The sequence below is a fragment of the Talpa europaea genome (genome assembly GCF_964194135.1).
Source record: "Talpa europaea genome assembly, chromosome: 10".
Lineage (NCBI taxonomy): Eukaryota > Metazoa > Chordata > Mammalia > Eulipotyphla > Talpidae > Talpa > Talpa europaea.
In genome coordinates, this window is record NC_140077.1 from 106323634 (window position 1) to 106346184 (window position 22551).

Genomic DNA, 22551 nt, shown 5'->3' on the forward strand with positions numbered 1-22551 from the left:
GTGGGTCCAGAACAGGGGACTGCCTTTCCAGAGCACCCACAACTTGGAGGTATGGGTCCATATTCTCTCTGGATGAAGCGGAGACCCTCATAAATACTGAATTTGATACAAAAGCCAGGAAAACCCAATACTTATAAACAGTCCTTCTAACGTCACCACCCACAAGTTCTTCTGGAGTAAAATATGAGCCTCAAGAATAAGAGCCATGCCAAAATTGGGCTCTTTTCTCAGATCCGATATAACTGCACCTTGTACAGACCACAGCCCAGCAGCAGTGCAACCTGTGAGGCCATGGAAAAGCAGGCTGAGACACCCCTCCGCGCAGGCAGCACCTGTTCTGAGCAGCCTAGCTCATTTCTCATGTGTTTCTGCCACCACACTCAGGAGTGCAGCTGTGTGAGACGTGGGTGTGCTGGTGGATCCCTAAACCCAACAGAAACGTTGCACTCAGTTGATCACCTGCATCCTCGGACTTGATTCATTTTGCTGCCTCACGAGACTTTCAAAATGTATTTTGCTTTGTCCTAATTCTCATTTTTTGCCTCTGAAATAAAAGGCAACTCCAAAAACAGCAGGACCCTATGTTACAAAGCTGGACTGTTAAAAACGAAGGCCTGAGACTTAAAGGAAGCCGAAAAGGAAACCACAACATTCTCGAAGCCATCCCCTCTCCCTGCTCTTCCTCCAGCTGCTCTTGGACCCTCATCAAAGGTTTTCTTACTGTCAGTCTTGTCCTTTCCACTCATTATTGCCAAAGAAATTTTCCCAAAAAATAGTTCTGATGTCACCTAGTCTAGGATCCAAAAGTCTCATGACCAACAAAATAACCCCCAAGTCTTCAGAATGACACCAGCCATGTCAACCTCCTACCGACTTGTTCCATTGTTTGACACTCTTTTCCCCATGCATTTAATACTTGCACTAATTCAACTATAATGTACTTGAAAAGTTGCTTAAACTTTCCAAATCTTAATTTTCTGCTCTGAAAATGGAGATATTAGCCACCTCAATGATTTTCTGCAGCATTACTTTTAGCTCATACATGTAAAATCATTTAGCACGGTCAGTGGCTTGTAACAAAAGTGACTGAAAAATGTTTAACTGTTGATTATACAACTTACCAACTTTCTGGTAATTTATATCTCAAGAGATAAATGGAAAGATACATTTTGATCCCTGCTTGCCTCCTGGATTGGCAGGGAGGGAGATGCAGAGAGTAGAGGGTGGCTCATCAATGCCCAGAACTGACCATGAGCACTGAGCAGCCCACCTGCCCCTATAAAATATCTATATCTCAGCACAGGATGGGCAGCCACACCCCTCGCAGGCCAAAGCTGGCTGGGTCAGGCCTGGACTTTGGGCAGGAAGCATCTCCCCCCATGCTAACAGCTGGGGGAAGGGTGAGCTCCTAAGAGCAACCTTTGTTCTCCACCCTGCCCTCTTCCCAGGCCTTCACAAAGCTCTCCCGCAGACAGGTAACATTCTTCCAACTAGTTCTTTTTCCTTGAGCTAATCTGACTAGGTTCTGGTTTAGGGCAAGCAAAGGTATCCTGTTGCACTCAAGCACTGAGAAGTAAGTCTCAGAAGAGGCTAAAACTTCCGGCATCTTTGCCTCCATTTACATTTTCAGTGAGTGAGTGACTCCTCCAAGTGTTTATTAATTGAGTTCCTGTGAACTACTGTAACTCTCCCAGTGTTTATTTTGATTAAGCTCCCTTTCCCTCCTAACTCAATTCCCTTGACAGTCCAGCAATCACAAACCTGGGTTGTGCTGGGATTCTGAGGTGACAGAGACCAGGACACAGAGCAGGTGGTGGAAGCTGCTGCTCTGGAGACTAAAAGAAAGTGGCAACTGGGCTGCAGAAGAGGGTGGCCTGAGGGGGGAGAGAGGGGGTGGACTGAGGGAGAGAGGAGCTAGGGGGAGCACGTAGGCCAGGCTAAGCCTGCTTCCATGTGTACCTAACAAAGTTTGACAAAATCACCAGGAAATGCAGCTTTCTTAGCAATTAATCGCACCAAAAGATGATTTTTCAACTTTCGAACTGACTTTTAAAAGTGTTAGCTCTTAAGCATTATATATTAAAAAAAAAAAAAAACCTATATAGAATTAACAGGGATGACTTATCTAATTACTATGCAAATATGTTCCTTTCTTTAAAAAAATTAATGCTTTCATGAAGAAAATAAAAACATGAAAGACACAGGCATAGTTTTACTACATCACAGCAACAGGGACATAATTTGACCCAGGGACAATTTTCTTTTCCTCCCTCTTCACTTCTTTTTTTTTTTTCTTTTAAAGATTTATTTATTTATGCACACAAGAGCTGGGGCACAGGCCAGAGGTGCAGGGGGGTGAGAGGATTCACCAGAGACAGAGTGGGGAGCAGAACAGGCAGACTGACTGAAATACACTGCTGAGGGGAGCAGCGGACGAGTTAGGAGAGGTCTGCTGCGCCATGTGGGTTGCTCCCTGGCTGGCTGGCTGGGGATGGAACCCATGCTGCAGTGGCCATGGACAGCCTCATAGGCTGCATTCCAACCCTTGCGCCTCCAGGGAGGCTCTCCCTCCTCACTTCTTTTTTTTTTTTTTTAAGACATGTTTTATTTATTTATTTGTTTGTTTTGTTTATACAAGCACTGGGTACAGTCAGAAGCACAGGAGGGTGAGAGAATTCACCAGAGCCAGAGCGGGGAGCAGAGCAGGCAGAAGGACCGAAGTACACTGCTGAGGGGAGCAGCGGGCGGCAGGAGAGGTCTGCGCGCCATGTGGGACCCTCCTCCAGTGGCCGGGGAGCAGCCGGGGATCGAACCGGCACTGCAGAGGCTGCGGGCAGGTTTTCAACCCAGCACTGAACCGCTGTGCAACTGGGGAGGCCCCCTCCTCACTTCTTTAGTAACATCTATGGCAACAAACGAGAGGGTTAGAGGATCAAAGATGAAGGGACACAGTCATCACTGCCCAGCAGTTTGCAATCTCGTCAGGAGGGTCACATCACCAGGCAAAGCCCTTCTGTGAAACCTCTACCTATGGTTTCTAATGGTATGTGGTTAAAATGACTCTCAAGATGCCCGAGATGAAGCCATTTTTCAGAGGCACGAATCTGTACTTCGACGCTTCTTCTATCACACAGTGGTTAGGGTCACTTGACCTCCCAGGAATGAAGCGTGGTGTTCCAAGGGTTCAAGAAAAGCTGGGCATTCACCAAGCTCTCCGGACAGATATCCGGCAAAATGTGAAGTGTCTGTTGTTAAATATAAAACAAAGCTTTCCTAGTGCCCGAGAGATGTGCAGACAAAGAGCAGAGAAACACACAGGGGACAAAGCTATGACTGCAGACAATTCTCACCGTTTCCCAGACACTATTCATGAATTTCCTCATCTCTTGTAAGAGAACTGTTCTCCTCTGAAGCAAGGACTGAAATAGCACCAGAGAGATTAAAATATGGCACTCCTGATTAAACCTGTCCCATTTCAATCGTCAAACTAACAATTTTTATTAAAATCTCTTAAAATGCTAATGAGCGTTCATGCTTCCATCAGCAACTAGGATGCTGCGACAGCACAGAGCTGAGATGCCGCACGTTAGCACATCTTCCTCGGTAAAGCATAAAAGGATAACAGCGTCTGGCTCTGTCCATTATCACCCATAATTGCTACCTGATTCAAAAAGATGAGACTACATTTAGGGGTGGGCCATGTCCTGATGGGGTCCTTATTGGTCAAGGGGTAAGGTGGTGGGAAAGAAATGCTAAGCGTTTTTATGGCCTGGCATTGCAACCCCATGTACCTTCTTGTTTGGCAGCAGCAGCTCCATTTATATGAGGAAGAAAGGGAAGGAAATGCACAAGAATCTGCCTGTGCTAAGAACATAAAAAAAAAAAGAAAACAGAACAGAAAGAGCTATAAAATGTTCTTAACTGCTTTCATCATTTAAAAGCGCATTCATGGATGATTGAGTACATCTGATAATAAGTAATGCTCCTTTCTACATTCTTAGCCAGAAAATTAAATCAGTGTTGTACATTACATTTCTTAGATAAATGGATTAGTAATATTTCTGCGAAATTTAAAGATAAATGTTAGATTCTACATTAATACATGACGTTTTGTTCAGAAATAGGCAATTCTCAAAAAAGTAGTAAGAATGGTTGTATCAATGCATTATGGTATAATGCTGGATATGGATTAATTTTTCATTTCTCATAAAAGGAAACACTTGAATGGAATCCAGGAGATAATCTAGAGGTATATTTGGGAAATGGAACCATGATTCAATTTTTAGTGGTCTACTTACTGCAGGGGTCAGAAACATTTTCTGTATAGGCCAAGCAGTAATATTTTAACCCTGTGAATCATATGGTCTACATCACAACTACTCAACTCTGCTGTTGTAGCAATGATCTGTAGCAGCCATAGATTATATGTAAATGAATGAGCATGACTGTGTTCCAATAAAACTTTATTTAGAAAAAACAGGCAATGGACTGAATTTGGCCACAGGCAAACTCCTGATCTACAGGAACTTTCTTAGGAAAGTTTTTCCTCCAACATAACTCTTATACTTTTAAATTCTAGAACAGAATGCCCTGAGGGATCAGTTGTTGCTATAAAGCAGTGGTTCTCTGTGATTGTCTATACATCAGCATTACCTGGGGAGATTTAAAAATCTATTGCCAGACTGCACTCCAAATTAAAGAATCCCCATGGGTAGAGTCCAGTCATCAGCATTTTTTAAGCTACATGGATGAGCCAACGTGCAGCCAAGGTTGAAAACCTCTATGGAGGAAGTTTCTGGCAGCAATTATAATTAATTCTTCAGGTACCTTAATATGTTTAAGTTCTCTCTGGCACTCATTCAAAAATCTAGCCATCATAAGTTATTTACAGCCAAGGAAGAACTTTTTCTTTGTTAAAAAAAAATACAATACTCATTACAGTGTAATGCATGCTTACTTCATGTCAAATGCTAAATGAGGTTACCTATTATAAATTAAGAATTCTCATAACTACCATTGATCTGTGTAGAAACCAAAGTTCAGAAAGCTTGTCCAAACTTGCCCTAACACCACAGCAAATATGGAGTCAGAATCAAAACCCAGGTCTGACTCCAGGGTCCAAGAGTTATATGTCTCTAAGAATGCAAGAAGACTTACAGGCTATGAGGTTAAGTAAGAGATGTCATCCAATATCAGATTCAATATCAGAGATGTCATCCAATATCAGGTCAAAATATTCACAGTGGTATATCTAGAACTTGTTTTAGATTCTAGAACAATAGTCACATTCCTGTAGTTGATCAAGTAATAAACAAGTATACAGTCTTTTCTCAGTTTAAAGAATTTCTTTATAAAGATGACCTCTGAAGTACACTGAATATTTTTTAAAACTCAGTATAATTGATTTTTCTTATAAATAGATTTGCTTTCATTATCATTTTTGTGTTTTATTAGCTAACAGAAATATCAATTCCATTAAGTGGAAAGTTACTGTACTATAAATACTGAATTAGGAATGTGCCTAACAGTATGGCAGTTTCTCAAATATTAAAAAAAGATCTACCATATGATCCAATTCTACTCCTAGGCATCTACCTACCCAAGGAATGCAAAAACACTAATTCAAAGGGCTATACGCACTCCTATGTTCATTGCAACACTATTTAGAATAGTTAAGTCATGGAAAAAACCTAAGTCCCCAAGGGCAGATGAGTGGATAAAGATGATGTGGTCCATATGCACAAGGGAATACTACACACCTGTAGAAAGGATGAAATCTCATCATTTGCAACAACATGGGTGGAATGGGCAGAGATGATGCTAAAGGAAATAAGTAAGAAGGAGAAAGACATTTACAGGATGATTTTACTCATATGTGGAATACAAAGAAACAAAAGCAGACAAAAATAAACAAAAATAAACACTATAAATCTGACTATAGACATACCAGAGGTGAGGATGAGTAAGGAGTGGGAAGTAGAGCGGGAGTGGGTGTACAGTGTACTGTGGTAGCGGATTATGGGTGTTTTGGTGGTGGGTATGCTATGATGCAGCTGAAGAGGTATGAATCTATACCTATAAATCCTATATAGTGTTATACACCAATGTAATCATAAGAAATAACTTTTTTTTAAAGGAATGTGTTTAAGAACAGAAAGCTTTATCATTTTTTACATGGAATTTACTTTGAAACACTTCAGTATTAGTAATGTCATCTGAAAACAATTTGAATCAGCACCCAGGAGTTGGTAACACAAAATATTATTTGCAGTCATACCTAAATCATGGTTTCATTTGGCAAAATTAGTAGTGTCTGAGATTTGTGATTGAGAGTGAAAAATGGAACCCACTGCCTGACAAGTGCAAGGCTGAGACAGCAGTCAGCTCAAAGTCCATGGATGGGGTTGGATGGAAACCGCTGAGCTCCTCTGAGCACTGCTGCCACCTTGGAGACCATGTGGTCTCCTCTGCCAAAATCAGCATAAAACCTTAGCACATCCCAATGAGCGAGCCTTTCAAGCAAAGTATTAGCTTACTGGATTTTGAGCTATAGACAGGTGGTAGGGATTTGTCTACCTGGTAGAAAGGTCTCCAGGCTTTTGCTGAGAGGGCTCTATCACCAAGACCCAGGATGCCAGGCGGAGGGAGGGGTGCCTGCCTCTTCAGTTCTAACCATGGCTGCTCCCACTGTCAGACAGTGGCTGCAGGGTCATGACCCACTTTCAAGAATAAGGGGGCATTAAAGACTAAAACATAAATTGCTTGTATCAAGTCAAGTTCTTACAACTGATCCCATTTATGCATGGATTTGTTTGGCAAACTCCCCCTCCATCCCTACAAAGGTGGGCTTCAGTCCTGTTGAGCCATTTACCCAGCAAATGCCTCTATTTACTAAGCAACTACATGGTGTGCAATACACGGCCCTCAAACAGAGTTTGAGACTCTTTAGGAAGATTTATTTATAGGTAGAGCACTGAAGTTCTCAAAACTGCTTAGTCCCTCTTTTGCTTTTATTTCTGTCAACAAAATTAATTAGGTTCAGAGATGAAGTCACCACCCAACATTTCTGGGGTAATAAAGAGAGTCTAAAAATCAGTCTGTCTTGTAGTAAGGAAGAGTATTAACCAGTTTTAAATACCAAAAAAAAAAAAAAATGTTAAAGCTCCAGGGGAAACTGAAAAAGTCTAAGGTCAGCAGCTACTGTGGATTTACATTTCACAGCTTCCAAAAGAAGTTTTGAAGTTCAGAAGGTCAAAGAGCTACATTTTAGCTCTGCCAATCAGGATGAGATACTACTAGTCCTTTCATCACACTTCACAAATCTGGGAAATCTTTCACCACCAGCAAACCCAGGAGACACCATCAGATAAAATATCAGCACATCAGACAGTTTATAATCTCAAGATGTTGGATAATGTTCCAAATGTACTTTTTTCTTTCTTCTTTCAACCAACAAGAATGCTCACAGCAGACAGCCTCTGGGCATATGCTTCGGCATCAACTTGAGATATTTTATTCCTCAGTGTCCACAGATGTGCCCCTGACTCTGAAGCCTTAAGTTACTACAGCCTTGAAAGTCTTAAATAGGGACATGGATGATGAATGAAATTTCAGGAAAACGCTTTCTTCATCCATCTGGCAGCTGATGACACATTTAGTACCTTTTATTGCCTATCTGTCCCAAAGAAAATGCTGTGATTTAAGCATAGTAAATATTCCCACAGGGAAACTTATCAGCTAGATCGAAGAGACTCTGAGGAGCTTGGGCAAAGGAGACAGGAGATCAGGGGCTGAGGTCAAGGAGAAAATGGAGAATCAGGAAGATGGGGATTAAAGGAAGTAAATGTCAGTAGTGGTAGGATTCTCAGACTTGAAGGGGAGAGAAGAATGAGCAGGGAGTGATGGGTCTGGAGAGTAAAAGGACAGAAAAGAGAACAAAGCATTAAAATTGATGGGGAGAGAGACTTTTGTGGCCCTCAATAGGAAGAACAAACAAAGCAGTCGAGGGAGCAGGGAACAGCCTAAGAAAGAAACTCTGTGTGGAGTTTCTGATAGAGATGAAACTCTGATAGAGATGAAAACAGAAAAGGTGTGGGCAGCCAAGCTCCAAATGGTCTTCACTCAACTTACCTATGGATTTTTAGGCCTCGTGTAATCTCTTTCCATATTGAGCTGGGCTGATGTATGGTGGGCTCTGCTTTCAAATCCCAGCTACGTCACTATACTCACGAAGCGGCTTCCATCACTGGCCAAACACATGACAGTACCTCATAGCCAAGTACGCTGTTTGCTTGTCCTGGACTACGCTATATCTTTCCAGTCTGAGCCAATCTTGACAATAATGAGCTCCACCAATAGCTTTCCAAGAAAACCACTAACACTATCCTATTGTGAATTTTGTCATTTTACTAAAGCTTTATGGGGTCATGTACAGTGCTAGGCACACAGTGTAGACCATTTCACTTGAAGAGTTCCCATTAATCCTATGAGCAATCTCTTCCCCAGGTCTTCAAGAAACCTGTCAAGAAATTCTGTATCTTCTATCTGCCTTCATCCAGTCTTTCCCCTACACTAGGATTGCCTCTTCCTATTCCAAACCCTCTCCTCTTTGTTCCTTTCCTAACTGCTCCACCCTTTCTTATTCAGAGCATTTGTGCATATCCCAAACCAGGTACTCAGTAAGGAAACCACACCAGCTCGTCCCTCCAGAAGACTTACACAGCTATGCTTTTCCATAACACCGACCTAGGGTGTAACTGTGGGGAGCCCAGCTGGGGTGCTTGTGTTTCATGGAAGCAAACCAACCAGTCAGAGATGGGGGATAAGTCAGAGGTTAGAACCAAGACCCTGAAAGTTCAGTAGTGCCAACTGGCCATTGGGACCTTGAACAAGTCACTTCTCATCTCTGAAACTTAGATTTTCCATCTATAAAATGAAGACTAAAAGACCAGAGATTGTTCCAGTGTTCACATTCTATGGTTTTATGTAACTTTCTAGTTACATAACCAAAAATTATAATCAAGCAAAGACTAATTTCTCAGTGGTCCCACTGTCTTTCAGCTTTCAGTTTAAAGAAACTTAGTTCCTTGGTGGCCCCCCTATTTTTTACACTCCCATTCTACTAAAATTATTCACAATTTGAAGAAAGCTTTGCTTTCATCCTCTCTTGTCTTTGGTTCAGTCGCTCAAAGAACATGACCTGCTACGAATGCATGTGAATGCAGTAGAGCTGTCTTCCTCACTAAAGTGTTATTGAAAAACTACGAGTACTTTTTGTGGGGATGTGGGGTGTTTCTGCTCTTTTTCTCATCTCAGTTTTCAACAGCCAGACAAAAATGTCACTGATGTGCTGTGACCAGAGATTAAAATCACATCACTCTATTCTCATTTTCAGTTCCTTCAATCTCCCTGCCAAAACATCAACATGACTCCCTGAAACTGGCACAAAGAAAAATTGTTACACACTATAAAATTCTGCTTACCTTTGACCCAACTTTGCTTAATTCCCAGAACTCAATTTTAAAAAACCCATCTGCCAAAAACTATGTGCTGGTAGAGAGACAGACATTAGTATCAACAGCTGCCTGTGTTGTTCTGGCTTGGTTTGCTTGCTTTTGTCAATTCCCCGGTTTTCTAGAAAAAGATTATCTATCCCCAAAGCCATTAAAGCATCTAACTAGGATAAATAGTGTAAAGAGTTCCTGCCCGTGAAAAACAGTCCTCCATTGTCAGACATTCCCTCTTAATTGATCTTAATAAGCTACTTCAAATGAAGGGGAAAGAAAAAGCATAGCACTAACAAATGGTAATTATCTGCAATTCTCTACTTGTATGCCACTGAATAGAGAAAATAACGCAAACATGGGTAGACGCAGGCTAGAGCTTTACAATGACATCAAAATTAGGGTATTTTGTACAGTAAGTAACGAGACCAAGTTGCAATATTTCAAAGGCAGGTTTTCATCCAGAGGACAATATATTCCATGGATAACTGGGCACCACAGTGAGATGAAATTTGCACAAAGCACAGACTGTGAGCATAGAGCAGAGGTCAGAGATGTTTAGCTTTGTGTCTTAAAAGCTGACTGGTGTAGCAGAGGCTTCTTTAGCTACTAATATTTAATGTAGAATTCACTGATTCTATGTCAGCTTTAACATGAGAGAATTAGATGCCCCAGCTTCTTAGACAGCTATATTGCACATTAAAAGAACTATAATCCTAGCATTTTGAAACCACTGAAAAATCAAATCTGCCCTTACTTTATAGAGGAGAGAAAGAAAACCAGAGGAAGTCTCACAGCTGTTGGTAAACCCCACAGAACTCAGGTGTGGTGGTGGAGAAAGGGGTGGGGTCATAGAAAGACCATTTCTCTTTACATTATTTATAATCTCATTTTCAGTCCGGACCACTAATCACCATTTCCTTTAATCTTCTCTTTTTTGACATCAACAAGCAATCCTGAGCACTTACTGTGTGCTATATGCCAGGGTAACTATAATAATAAAAATGCACCTAGCACGAGAGAACAATGATACATAATTCTCAGCACTAACAATTTATCAATTTTTTTTAAAATTCTATGAATCTTCACTGTAGAAATTTGACTGCTCTTCCACAACTCTGTCTGCATTACCCCTAGCATTAAAAAGCATCAACTGACTTCCTGGCAGCCACAAAAAGGGAGAAACTTGCATACAGCTGATGATGGAATTAGGGAGAAAGATGGAGGCCTAGGTCTCGGGTAACAAAAAAAGAGTGAAATGACCAAGACCACAGGGACTAAGTTGTACCCAGATGGCCACAGGCAGGATTCAGTCAAGGATCCCAGCCCTGCCTGAAGCAAACGCCAGGGATGGGGTAGGGAGGGGGGACAAATATGAACAGCCTTTGCTTCGGAGAATGTAATCCTTGTATTATTATTGTATACATATGTATTATATTAGTATTTCACTCTAGCTTAGACTTCCACAACATCAAATCATGTTAGCAATAGTTTTTGATCTCTAGATCTTTATTTTAAATTTCTTTTAGTGAGGGAACATTGACCGTTACACTCTATATATGACTTACTGGTAGAGAAGACATCCTTCAAGTGTATGTTACCAAATACATACCTACCACCAAGGCACCCAGTGTCTTCCACCATGGCCCATGGGCCCCCAACTCATTTTGTTCTTCTTCCCCCATGAGAGCCTCAACTTTAGATTGAAAACCAGATTTCTATGGTTACTGATTTTGTTTTCAGGGGCCCTTTGTTTTCTCTATATTCCATGTATATGTGAAAGTATCCAGTATTTGTTCTTCTCCTTCTGACTTATTTTGCTTAGCCTAATTCCCTCCAGTTCATTCCAGGTTGTTGCAAATGACCAAATTTCATCTATTTTTATAGGTGTGTAGTATTCCTTTGTGTGTATACCATACGTTGTTTATCCACCCATCTCTTCTTGGAGACTTAGGTTAATTTCATAACTTGGCTATTGTAAATAGTGCTGCAATGAACATAGCCTATATATCTTTTGAATTAGTGTTGTTTTTTTTTTTTTAATCCTTTGGGTAGATATTTAGGAGTGAATTGCTGGGTTATATGGTAGATCTATTTTTAACATTTTGAGAAATGTTAAAAATGGCTTTGCCACTGTAAATAATTTTAATAATATGAAAACTACTTACTATATTACATTGTGTTTAACCCTAACCACAACCTTTCATCCCCATTAAAGAGATGGAAACACTTCTGATCAGAAGAGCTAAGGGAGTTGGCCTAAACTACAAAATGAAACCAGACACAGAATTCAAAGCCAGGTCATCAGCCCTAAATTCCTCACTTTACGATTTGTTACTACACCTAGTAGTAACAAATTAAACTTCTAAACCATCTCAGTGATATTGCATATTGGTTCCAGCCCACCGCAATCAAGCAAACACTGCAATAAAGTGAGTCGAAAAACTTTTTGGTTTCCCAGTGCATGTAAAAGTTACATTTATGCTATACTATAGCCTATTAAGTGTGCAATAATATCATTTATTTTCAAAACAACACACACGCCTTAATTTGGTATAATTGGTATAACTGTTTTTTAATCATCCAAGAAATACTGGTAACCCCTTTTTCCTCAACACTTTTGTCTAACGTAGATGAAAATTGCCATTCAACTCCATGGAAAGAAAAACAAAGTCCACCTGCTTTTTAAAAAAATTTGCAACACAAAGAACAGACAACTATTATTCTAAATCAGTGCCAGTCCTTGATGGAGGCTCTCTTAATTTCAAAATACCTTACTGCTAAAAAACAACATTAACCATCATGAGAGCTGTTGAACAAAATGGCACCAATAAACTTGCTTGACAGAGTTGCCACAAACCTTTAACTTGTTAATTCTTAAAAAGATTTAATTTATTTATGCATACAAGAGCTGCGGTGTAGGCCAGAGGCTCAAGGAGGTTGAGAGGATTCATCAGAGACAGAGTGGGGAGCAGAACAGGAGCATCTACTGAAATACACTGCTGAAGGGAGCAGCATCTGCTGCGCCATGTGGGTAGCTCCCTGGCCAGGGATCGAACTCGTGCTGTAGTAGCTGGCAATAGCTTGATAGCACTGAGTTTTAACCCCTGTGCCACCAGGGAGGCCCCCAAACCTTCCATTTGTAAGATGCACAGTAAGTGCAGATTGCAATAAAATGAAGCATGCCTGGATGCAACTCAAAATAATAAAATTACCTAAACTTGCCACACTTTGTATTTCATACCTTTAATCCTCTGAAACTTCCTGGGCTAGTTGGAGAAGAACTGGAGGATTTCGTAGATTTAGGAGTAGAAAGCTGGCTGCTTGGGGTTCCATTAACTGACCGGGAGACAAGGAAGACCAAGTTCATTAAAACCCAAAATAACCAGACCATGTAAAGACAGCACATGCGCAATACAGCTGCAATGAAGCTTCAATTCATTTAAAGCTCAAAGCAGATGGGAAATCAGCAAAAAGCAAAAATAATGTATCTTACTGTATTACAGACACAGTATCAAACAAATAAGGTGTGAAAATAGACATTTTAAATCAGTTTTTAACAGTGACATAAACAAATATATAGAGCATTATGGGATTAGAAATGTACCACAAGAACTTGTTCAGATAGCGTGCCTGTGCGCAAGGGTAGAGGAATGAATGGCTATTGCATTTGCAATGGTTTACTAGAAGGTTGTTCTGTAACTGTCAACATCTACTGTCTTGGTAGATACTAATCTGAATAACTAAGAATTTCTTAGGGCTCTCCCAAATCAACACTAGCACAACCCAAAACATATTTACTAAGTATGTTCTTTATGGAAGGGGGAACTTACTGGTCACTTCCTTGTAATATTCATTTATTTGTTTGAAAGTCTAAAAATACACTCTTCAACTTTCTTTTTATTTTGATTAGTTATTTCTAATTCCTTCTATTTTCTTTCTTTTACTTCTCCATTACTTAGCAAATCTTGGTGACTTTAATACATTCCCCTCCACATTTACATCTATTTCTGATCGAACTTTTGACTTAGGTCAAAAGCTCAGTTTCAAGCCTATGAAAGAAGAGGAGAGCTGTGGCTGTTCAGGAAGGTTACTTTGCAGATTTTATATGAAGAATGCTGGTCAGATACTTCAGTGTGATTCATGATCATTCCTACTTTTATCACCTGGTTCTATTTCTGCTGTAATTTCACGAAGATGATAGTTAACATCTAGTATTGGTAAGATTGATTTTCAATCTTCCAAGAAATACTGGTAAGCCCTTTTCCTCAATGCTTTTGTCTAAAGTAGATGAAAACTGCCATTCAACTCTATGGAAAGAAAAACAAAGTCCACCTGCTTTTTAAAAATTTTTTACAACACAAGGAACAGACAACTATTATTCTAAATAATCGCCAGTCTTTGATGAAGGCAGATGTCCTGGATCAAGTATTATGACTAGATAAGCCATCATTAATAGGGACATCTGGGTTCATGAAGTCACATTTGTTTATAGTATTTGCTCATTTAAAAAAGTCAGTAAACACTTTTCCCAGTTATTTTTAAATTACCACCTTTAATTTTTCTAATTCAACACTACTCTAAAGTAATTATCAGTTATCTAGATTTTCTTAACAAATGCTTGTGGATATTTAGATAATTGTATGATTAATGAGCGGCTTTGAAGAGTACAAAAAAGGACCAATTATTTCTCAATTAAATTTCAATTAATGTTATTGCTTTAAAAATTTTTCTTTAAAGAGAGCTGGGATAGGAATTCACATAAGAGATTATTATGGGCAATAAACTAATCAACTTGCTGTGAGCAGAGACTGGATTTTGTTCCATTTTTTCTTCATTGCACAGAGCTATCTATAAGAGATTACCAGTTTTCTACTCCAGTTTCTGAGTACTGTTAATAGACACCATGTTGATAACAAAGGCTTTCTTGGAGCAGTAATAGAATAAGGACTCCTACAAATGATGATCTAATTGACTAAACTACCTATAAACATACCTAACCCCTCCCTCAACATAGTTTCTTAGCAAAACTCACAACTAGAAATTTAACTGGTGTCAGTAACTACGTGGCCATATTTACCCCTAAATAACTGTTATAAAGATACTAAGTCACATGTAGCCCACAGCATTTGGAAGGTTCTTTAAAAATGTCCTCTCTAGGCTAGAAGCTCACTGAGCCAATCTGTAAACATGGTGGCACAGATTGAGAATTAAGGTTGTTTTATTATTATGAAAACAGTTCAGTAATCGCAAAAGTGTATATATTTTTCTAAGGCCTGACTTTGAAAAAGTTAAATGCATGTTTTTATTGAAAAATTGACATTTTTCTGAGCCTGGGTTATATTACAAGCCACAGTATTGCCTGTAAATGGTTCTTTCTTTCTTCTAGAGATATTGTATGACCTACAAGTAGCATCTTTTAAATTCTCCAGTAGCTAAGAAGAGGGGTTCCCAGTCAACCCCACAACAGTGATAACTAAAAATGCTACATAATACGACCCCCACAATTTTAGGGTGGTTGGGGTATTTTGCTTTCTTGAAGTACGATTGATTATTATTTCAATATCTGGTGTTCGGGTAGAGTGGACCAATAGAATAACTAGGGGAAAAAAAATCTCCTGCTAGTTTTTCTAGGTGAACATCTAGTTTTGCCCCCATGCTTACAACCAATCACTTATGGGGGCTACATCTCTCAGGATGCCACAGAGCAGCTCCCCATCTCCCGGGCTACTGATGTTCCTTTGTTTTTTTTTTTTATTTAAATATTTTATTTTATATAATTCTTACATCTTTTTTTCATCTTTGCACAACGTATGCATTTTCATTTTGGTTATATTCCCCATACAATTGCACCCTCCCCCCTTATTTTGACTCTAGTCCTTCCTCTCCCTTCCTCTCCCTCCCCCCTACCCCACCCCTGCCCCCGTAGTGTCTCTGGTTTATAGTTGCTTGTTGATTTTGATTTTTACTTTGCATTGATTAGTCTTTTTCCTGGTCTCTTATTTAGGTTTTCTAAATTCCTGCTATGAGTGAGACCATCCGGTGTTTTTCTTTTTCTTTTTGACTTATTTCGCTGAGCATGATCCCTTCTAGCTCCATTCATGTTGCTGCAAACTGCATGTGTTTATCTTTTTTGATTGTTGAGTAATATTCCATTATGTATATGTACCACATCTTCTTGATCCAGTCATCTAATTTGGGCATTTGGGTTGCTTCCATAGCTTAGCTATTGTAAATAGTGCTGCTATAAACATAGGGGTGCAGGTGCCCTTTGGAATTACTGTTTCTGTGTCATTTGGGTAAATACCTAGGAGTGGAATTGCTGGATCCTTTGAATGGATGCAGAGACATGCGGGAGGGATGGTTTGAGGATGAAACAGGGTCTATCCAAAAACCAAACAAAATAAAACATTTGGGGGTTAAAAAAAGTTCTCTACTGAGTCTCAGTATCATTTATTTGCACACTTCACCTTAAGCTTTGGAGGGTGAGACCTTTGAGAGTGGGCACTGTGCCCTCTCCCCTCACACAGCTGCCAACAGGGAGATGTGCAGCTACCAACAACATCACAATGTTCCTACTCCTTCACTGACTACCCCTCTCGCCCCCATGTTCTCTCTCAAACAAAGCTTTTACCCACTCTTCCCCCTCAACTGTAAGTAAGAAATAAATTTGGGATTTTTGTTTGCTCTGAATATATATATAAGTTTACACACACACACACACACACACATTTGGTGGTATATGAAAGACTCACAAAAAAATCTTGCTTTGGATTTCTAGCTTAAGACTCAAAGTATGTTAACTATGTTATCCAAATTGATTTCTATATGTTTCTTGCACAGTATTCAGCTGAGAGAGTTACTGAGAGTTGCTGAGGCATGCAGTCAACCAGACTCCATGCCCAGCAGTATTCTGTGCCAAGATTTAAAAAGTACATTATTATGTTTACAAAGTTACTAGCTTACTCTAAAATTTCAATTTTTCCCCAGAATTTTCTGAATTTTCAGCACAGCTAAAGTAGTCTGTAAAAGCAAGATATATTTCTAAGTACTGTGACGTTTAATAATACAAAACTTCTCCTTCCTGGCATTGGAGAGTGGGAAGAGAACCTGGTATGAAAACAGCAACTTTCTTCAGAATCACAGGTAAATCCCAGCAACTGACTCAGGCCTCACTTTTATTAACTGCAGCATAAGCTGAACACGCTTTTGGGTTCGTTTCTTGTGAAGAAGCCATTGACCCTCTGATGAGTATAATGCATTTACTATTTACCCAAACTCAGACAAAAACTCAGTTAAAATTTCGGGTTCTGGCGTTCTAAGATTTTCTAGAACCAACTGCTAAGCATTCCAAATTCAAGCTTTTTAAAAATATTTATACATATTTTAGATTATGTTATGAAATAGGTGCAAGACAGATGCAGCTGTGAACATGTTTCTAGTTCAGTAAGTTAGTTTTCCTCTTTAGACCTTGGGGAAACAAAATTGGATTCATTACAATGAATTTTAGGTAAGAGTCTTCTAATCATCATCCCATCTGAACTTGACCTACATAAACTCTTTCAAAGTACTGTCTATCTTTAATTATTTTATGATATAATAAGTACTTGCAAACCTAGCATATCAAAAGCTAAGAACCTGACAAAATCTTTATCTACAATCTGGTAAGCTTAGTTCAGTGTATTTATGTAAATTCCATGTTCCATTAGCTATTGCAGTGTTTGAGACACAGAAAGCAGAGTTTGATTCGAAGTAAGTAATAGCAGACATAATTTCAGTTAAAAATACTCAGTCTCAGTGTTTGTAGAGTGGCTGTTGAGTCTATTAACTCCAGGTTTGAGGAGGCAGGAGAGAATAGAAGAATATAATTGTTCCTATGGCCATTTCATATTCATAACCACCTTTTTCAAGAACAGATCATTTCCCAAAATAGAGAATTTTCCTAAATTGACTAGAGATAGACCCCTGGAGGTGACGTGCCTTCTTGGACTGTGGTAACACGGATGGCGCTTGATCTTCTGATGGTGACCGGCTTTCTAATATAGCGGCCTATGCACTGGGAAGCACTTCACACAGAGTTACACTGGTACAAGCCAGATACAGTCATGGAAATGGAGCAAAAGGAAACAGAAATGAGGCAAAAGACAAAAACAAAAGCCCAGCAGAGCGACAAAGCCATAATAACCATGGCTCACCTGGGGATTTGGCTGTAGAATAGGCACTGGAGTAGAGGCCAGCCCTCTTTACTGTACTCATTCAGTATATACAGAGGAGGAGATAGTAAGGACAGTGGTTATTCAGCAGATCTAGCTAGACGTGTATACAAAAAGAAGGGTAAAACCACCTGACCTAAAGAAAGTGGAGCAGGTTCTGCAGGGGAACTGCAAAGTGTAATATCCAAAACACTCAGTCTTTTATAAAAAGTTTGATACTTGGGACAGTTTTCAACTGATACAACTGGTATCTAGGGTCTACATTTCCCAAAATTAAAATCACAGTTTTTCACCATCTTTCTCTTATTGGGAAATTGGATCAGCAAATTTTTTATAATTATTATAAACAAACCTAGTAGAATCAGCATGGTCAAGATATGCATACTTTTAATTCTTGAAATGTCAAAATTATGACAAACCTATAGGCTTAGGATCTGCAAGAAACTGAATTACAACTACGTCTGACTCTTAAATACATTACTATTTTCCAACAATAGTTACTACGGTGACTATTAAATTGCTTGATGAAGGAAAAGCCTGTGGAAACTTATCAGCTAACTACATTTCTGTGTTGGGTACGTGTTTTCAACCAATTAGAGAAGAAAACAGATAATAGAGTATGAAATACTTCTATGTAAATACCAGGGAAGGAATCTAAATAATAAAACTTCTTGAGAAAATGTGTCAGAACAAAACAAGCAAGTTTCTTAGGAGACAAACCTGGAGAAAGAGACTTAAATTTTTGTTTTTAAAAACCATGTCATCTATATGTTGTTTTGGAATCTGGCTGCATATGAAAACAACTCCTCGTTCATAATAACTATAAAAAGCTGAGAAAGATGTGCACTAGTAACCATTCTTTTCTTTTCTCTTAATTTACCTGAAGCTGGTGATTTGCTGCGTCGAGAGGTTCCAGGGCTTTTGGATCCAGAATATTTAACAGTTGAGGAGCGGGAATAAGATGACTTCAAGACACGGCATTCTAGAAAGAAAGTGCGTTAAATAGGTCTGGTTTTAATGCAAGCCAAAGAAAGTTACTGCCTGGCACCATTTGTTACCTGATGTTTTTTCTATTATTGTTAAAGAGCTATCATAGACAAAGTAACCATCCCAGAAGAACAACTGAGGTTACCCATCTTATGCATCACCTTGTTCATTGTTCCAGGTGACATTCTCAGTGAAAATGGAACCCCAATGTCCTGACTGGATGCACACACACCACTGGCTAAACAGTGCGACTTTAGCTAGTTGCACCAACAGGGACAGGCTATACAATTGTATTCTTTCCAAACTGATAATCTTAGTGTGAGAGAGTATGGAATTCAAACTTACTCTTCATCTTCCTGTCTTATTTTTTCATCTTTCCAGCTTTAAGCAGTTAGCTCTAGTCTTTCCGTAAGGTACCAACTAAAACAGCATTTAGAGTACCAGAACTAATTACAGCTAAAATAATCACTTCTAATTTGAATAATTAAGAGCCTGAGTTTTGGAGTCCTGCAGATTTTGGATGAATCATGGATTTGACTTTGTTACCTGGGGGACCTTGGTGAGGTTCTAAGTCTCAGTTATTTTTTCCCCCTATGAAATTGGGTTGAGTGAAATCTGCATCATAAACTTGTTGTAAGGATTAAATTAGGTAGCACATTGTCTGTAATTTATGTTAAAATACTTCAATTTATACAGGAAAATTCAAATGTGGGTTGGTTTTCATCTATACCCCAAGGGCAATAAATTAACATGTGAAGTGCACTAATCAGGGAAATAGACACCAGGGGAAGCTAGTTAGCATTTGAAAGGCTCTAATCAAAACCTCACTCAGAAGGGACTGCTGCAACTTCAGTTTAGTTAATTAACATTATGAATGTTGGAAAGTATTCCATTGTTGAAAACAGTGGCATGTGGATTAGTTACAAACATATTAAAGGCACTGCCACTCTTCATGAGGAAGGATGTATAAATCTAGAGAGCTAATAACCAGAACTTCAGACCTATGCCTTAGGTTTAGGAATCTGAGCCAGCCCTGCCTCCAACTCCTAATGTAGGGTTTTGTTACCTAAGACTAGTTGACCTGAATTTAATGAATTTTGAATAGATCTTTATGCAAGATATTGTCAAGAAGCCTGTAAGCACAGATAAGGAATGTCAAAGCTAGAAGTTAAAAAACTGATTTTTAAAAATCTTTACCTCCTGATAGATGTACTGTTAGGGGGAAATAATGTCCTGAGTTAATCCCATACAGGCTTTGTGGACCCCACCCCCACTCCAGACTAAAGCCATCAAGACATTGGGAAAGACAAATCCCATCACCACCAAGGGAGGGTGGCTGGGACCTGAGGGTGGAGTTGGGTAGCCAGGTTGGGTATAAAAACCAAACCCTTTGGCCTTGGGCTCTCTGGCTCGCGATCGCTCGCCTCCTGGCTTCACGGCTCCTGGCTTCACCGCTCCTGGCTGGCGGCCAACTGTGAGAGCGCCATTTTGGGATTCCTGATCGGCGGATAGGGTAGGACTCATTTAAAGTTTGTCTCCCACTTTTCTCCCTGAGCTATACATTTCCTCATTTCCCCTTCCCTTGTAAATAAACCTTTTATTAACCTTTCACGTGTGCCTGCAGTAGAGCATTGATAAGTCCTTTTAAGCGCGCGGGTGAGGACCTGTAACAGGGTGGTCCCCAGGAAAGGGGGAGGTTCCCTGCCCCACCCAAGGGAGGGTGGAGCTGAGCAGGAAGAGGAGAAGCTGCAGAAGAGACTGAGGAAGGAAGCAGGATGGAGCCAGGAGACCTGGAGGAGGCGCATGGAGCCTAGAGACATGGGCAGAAACTGCGCTTGTCTTTTGGTTGTGGACTGGGTGACACAGATGTGGGTGAGACCCGTGGGGAGGTGACAATGGCAGCTTTTATCTTGATGTTGATTTTGCTCTTTTCCTTCTGGGCTTGTCTGGTTGTTTCTGACCCTTTGCTGTGGGTCCCCACTGGAAGATGCTTTAGACTTGTGGCAGGCTGTGGGGCCTTGCTCTGGGCCAATCCCATTTGGATGGACTTTTACCCATGAGGGGACGGGTAACTTTGGGTGCTTCACTTAGAAACTAGACTCTTTGCCTTACCTGTATTGTTTCCTAGTTTTATTAAAGTTCCTTCCCATTAAAGTCTCCTATGTTTTGTGTTGATGCGGCGGATGGCAGAACCCATTTAGAATAGGCAGGCTTGCGGGGTTTGGGCTGCCCCTCTCCCTGTCCTATAACAGATTCACAGTCAGGCACCCCGTTTTGTATCGGGGTTGCTCTACAACAGTACCTGTGGCCGAATTAGGTCTGAAACTTGCTTTTATCATAAAATTTTATAGCTGATGGTGGTATAATAATGTCAACAACAATAGCATTAGCATATACTATGTAACAGGCACCCTTCTAACAACTTTACATGTGTTAACTGATTTGACCCTTACAGAATTTTAGGAAAAGGCACTATTATTTTATTTATTTATTTATATAGGAGCTGGAGTACAGAGGGTGAGAGAATTCACCAGAGACAGAGCGGGAACAGAACAGGCAGACGGACCAAAGACACTGTTGAGCGGAGCAGGGGGTGAGGCAGGAGAGGTCTGCCACCGTGCAGGTTTCTCCCTGGCTGGCCAGGAATCGAATCTGCGCTGCAGAGGCTGCGGACACCTTCACAGCGCAGCGCTCGACCTGCTGCACCACCGGAGAGGCCCCAAAAGTCACTATTATTATCTCTCAGTTTGCAGAAGGTTAAGTAAATAATGATTGAGAGAGAAGACATCAGCATCTTTCATCTACTTCTGTCTATTGGAGTCCATTAATGGTCAATAATAACAAAAAACTAAAAATGACCCAACTAGATTTTGTAAATTCACAACATACAGGTGCAGCACTGGGTCTGATGCCTGGCACATATGTAGTGTAGTAAGTGCTCAATGAATGTTTTGTCATTGTTGTCCAACTTAACATTATAGTTTAGAACACAGTTTCAGTGTTTCTGCTTTCAAAATAACTAATACATCACAGAAATATTAAGAAATGAAGTTAAGCTAAAGTCAAGAAAGATATAAAATATAATGTGTAAATGCATGCTTCAAACTTAACCACCCATGAGGAGGGCAGAGAGCCTTAACATAGGTAATACAAAATGGAATTATCTGCAATTCTTTAAGGATTTTCCAGATATTACCAGTTCAAAGCAAGATAGAACAGAAAACAACAAAGAAATCTGACAGCAGTGAAAAAGAAAAAAGGTAAATGAGCTTCAAGCATAAAGTAGAGAAATCAGCCCAAAACAAGTGACTGAGTGTAATTTGAAAGAATCACACAAGAAGTTTGGTGCCACAGAATGTATCATCTTGAATTTTAAAAGTTTAAGGGGCCTGGTAATGTGTATCTCTAATTCTGGGCTATCAGAATCACTGCATCTGGACAGGGTCTACTGCTGGGCTCACTTGAACACTCAACTTTCCTATTCACAAATCCGAGGCGTGAGACTTTTATCACTAACATCCCTGTCCTTGTGAAAAATAATGTCTGTATGATTTTACCTCATTTATTGGATGAAACTGACTACTATCGACCAAAATAATGACTGTTACCACAATAGGTTTAAAATTAATTCAATTAATTCAAGACAAGATGAAAAAAAAATCCACAGGACAAACATTTGAAATTACTGATATTGCTAAATAGTTGAAAACTCTCTATATAGGTTACAATCAGGAGAAAGGGCTTCTCTTATCCCACCCATGAAAATGTTTTTTTTTTTTCTGAATATATAAACAATGCATTTTATTGTTTTTAAAAAGTTGCAAACAAAACAATGAGGCAAGGAAACC

The 22551-nt window shown here is 39.8% G+C and overlaps 1 protein-coding gene across 4 annotated transcripts in view; it reads right to left on the reverse strand.

Annotated features, from left to right (window-relative positions):
* The window catches only part of DCLK2 (doublecortin like kinase 2), a gene marked incomplete at both ends in the record, with an annotated part of 123886 nt that overhangs the window by 29712 nt on the left and 71623 nt on the right, over nt 1-22551 (reverse strand). For 2 of the 4 annotated variants that reach the window (XM_084244752.1, XM_084244751.1), the window contains 3 exons: nt 12748-12842; nt 17699-17749; nt 18597-18698. In XM_084244752.1, the coding sequence (XP_084100878.1) occupies nt 12748-12842; nt 17699-17749; nt 18597-18698 (248 nt within the window). The remainder of the gene's footprint in view (nt 1-12747; nt 12843-17698; nt 17750-18596; nt 18699-22551) is intronic. The other 2 variants (XM_084244754.1, XM_084244753.1) reach the window with 1 other exon arrangement.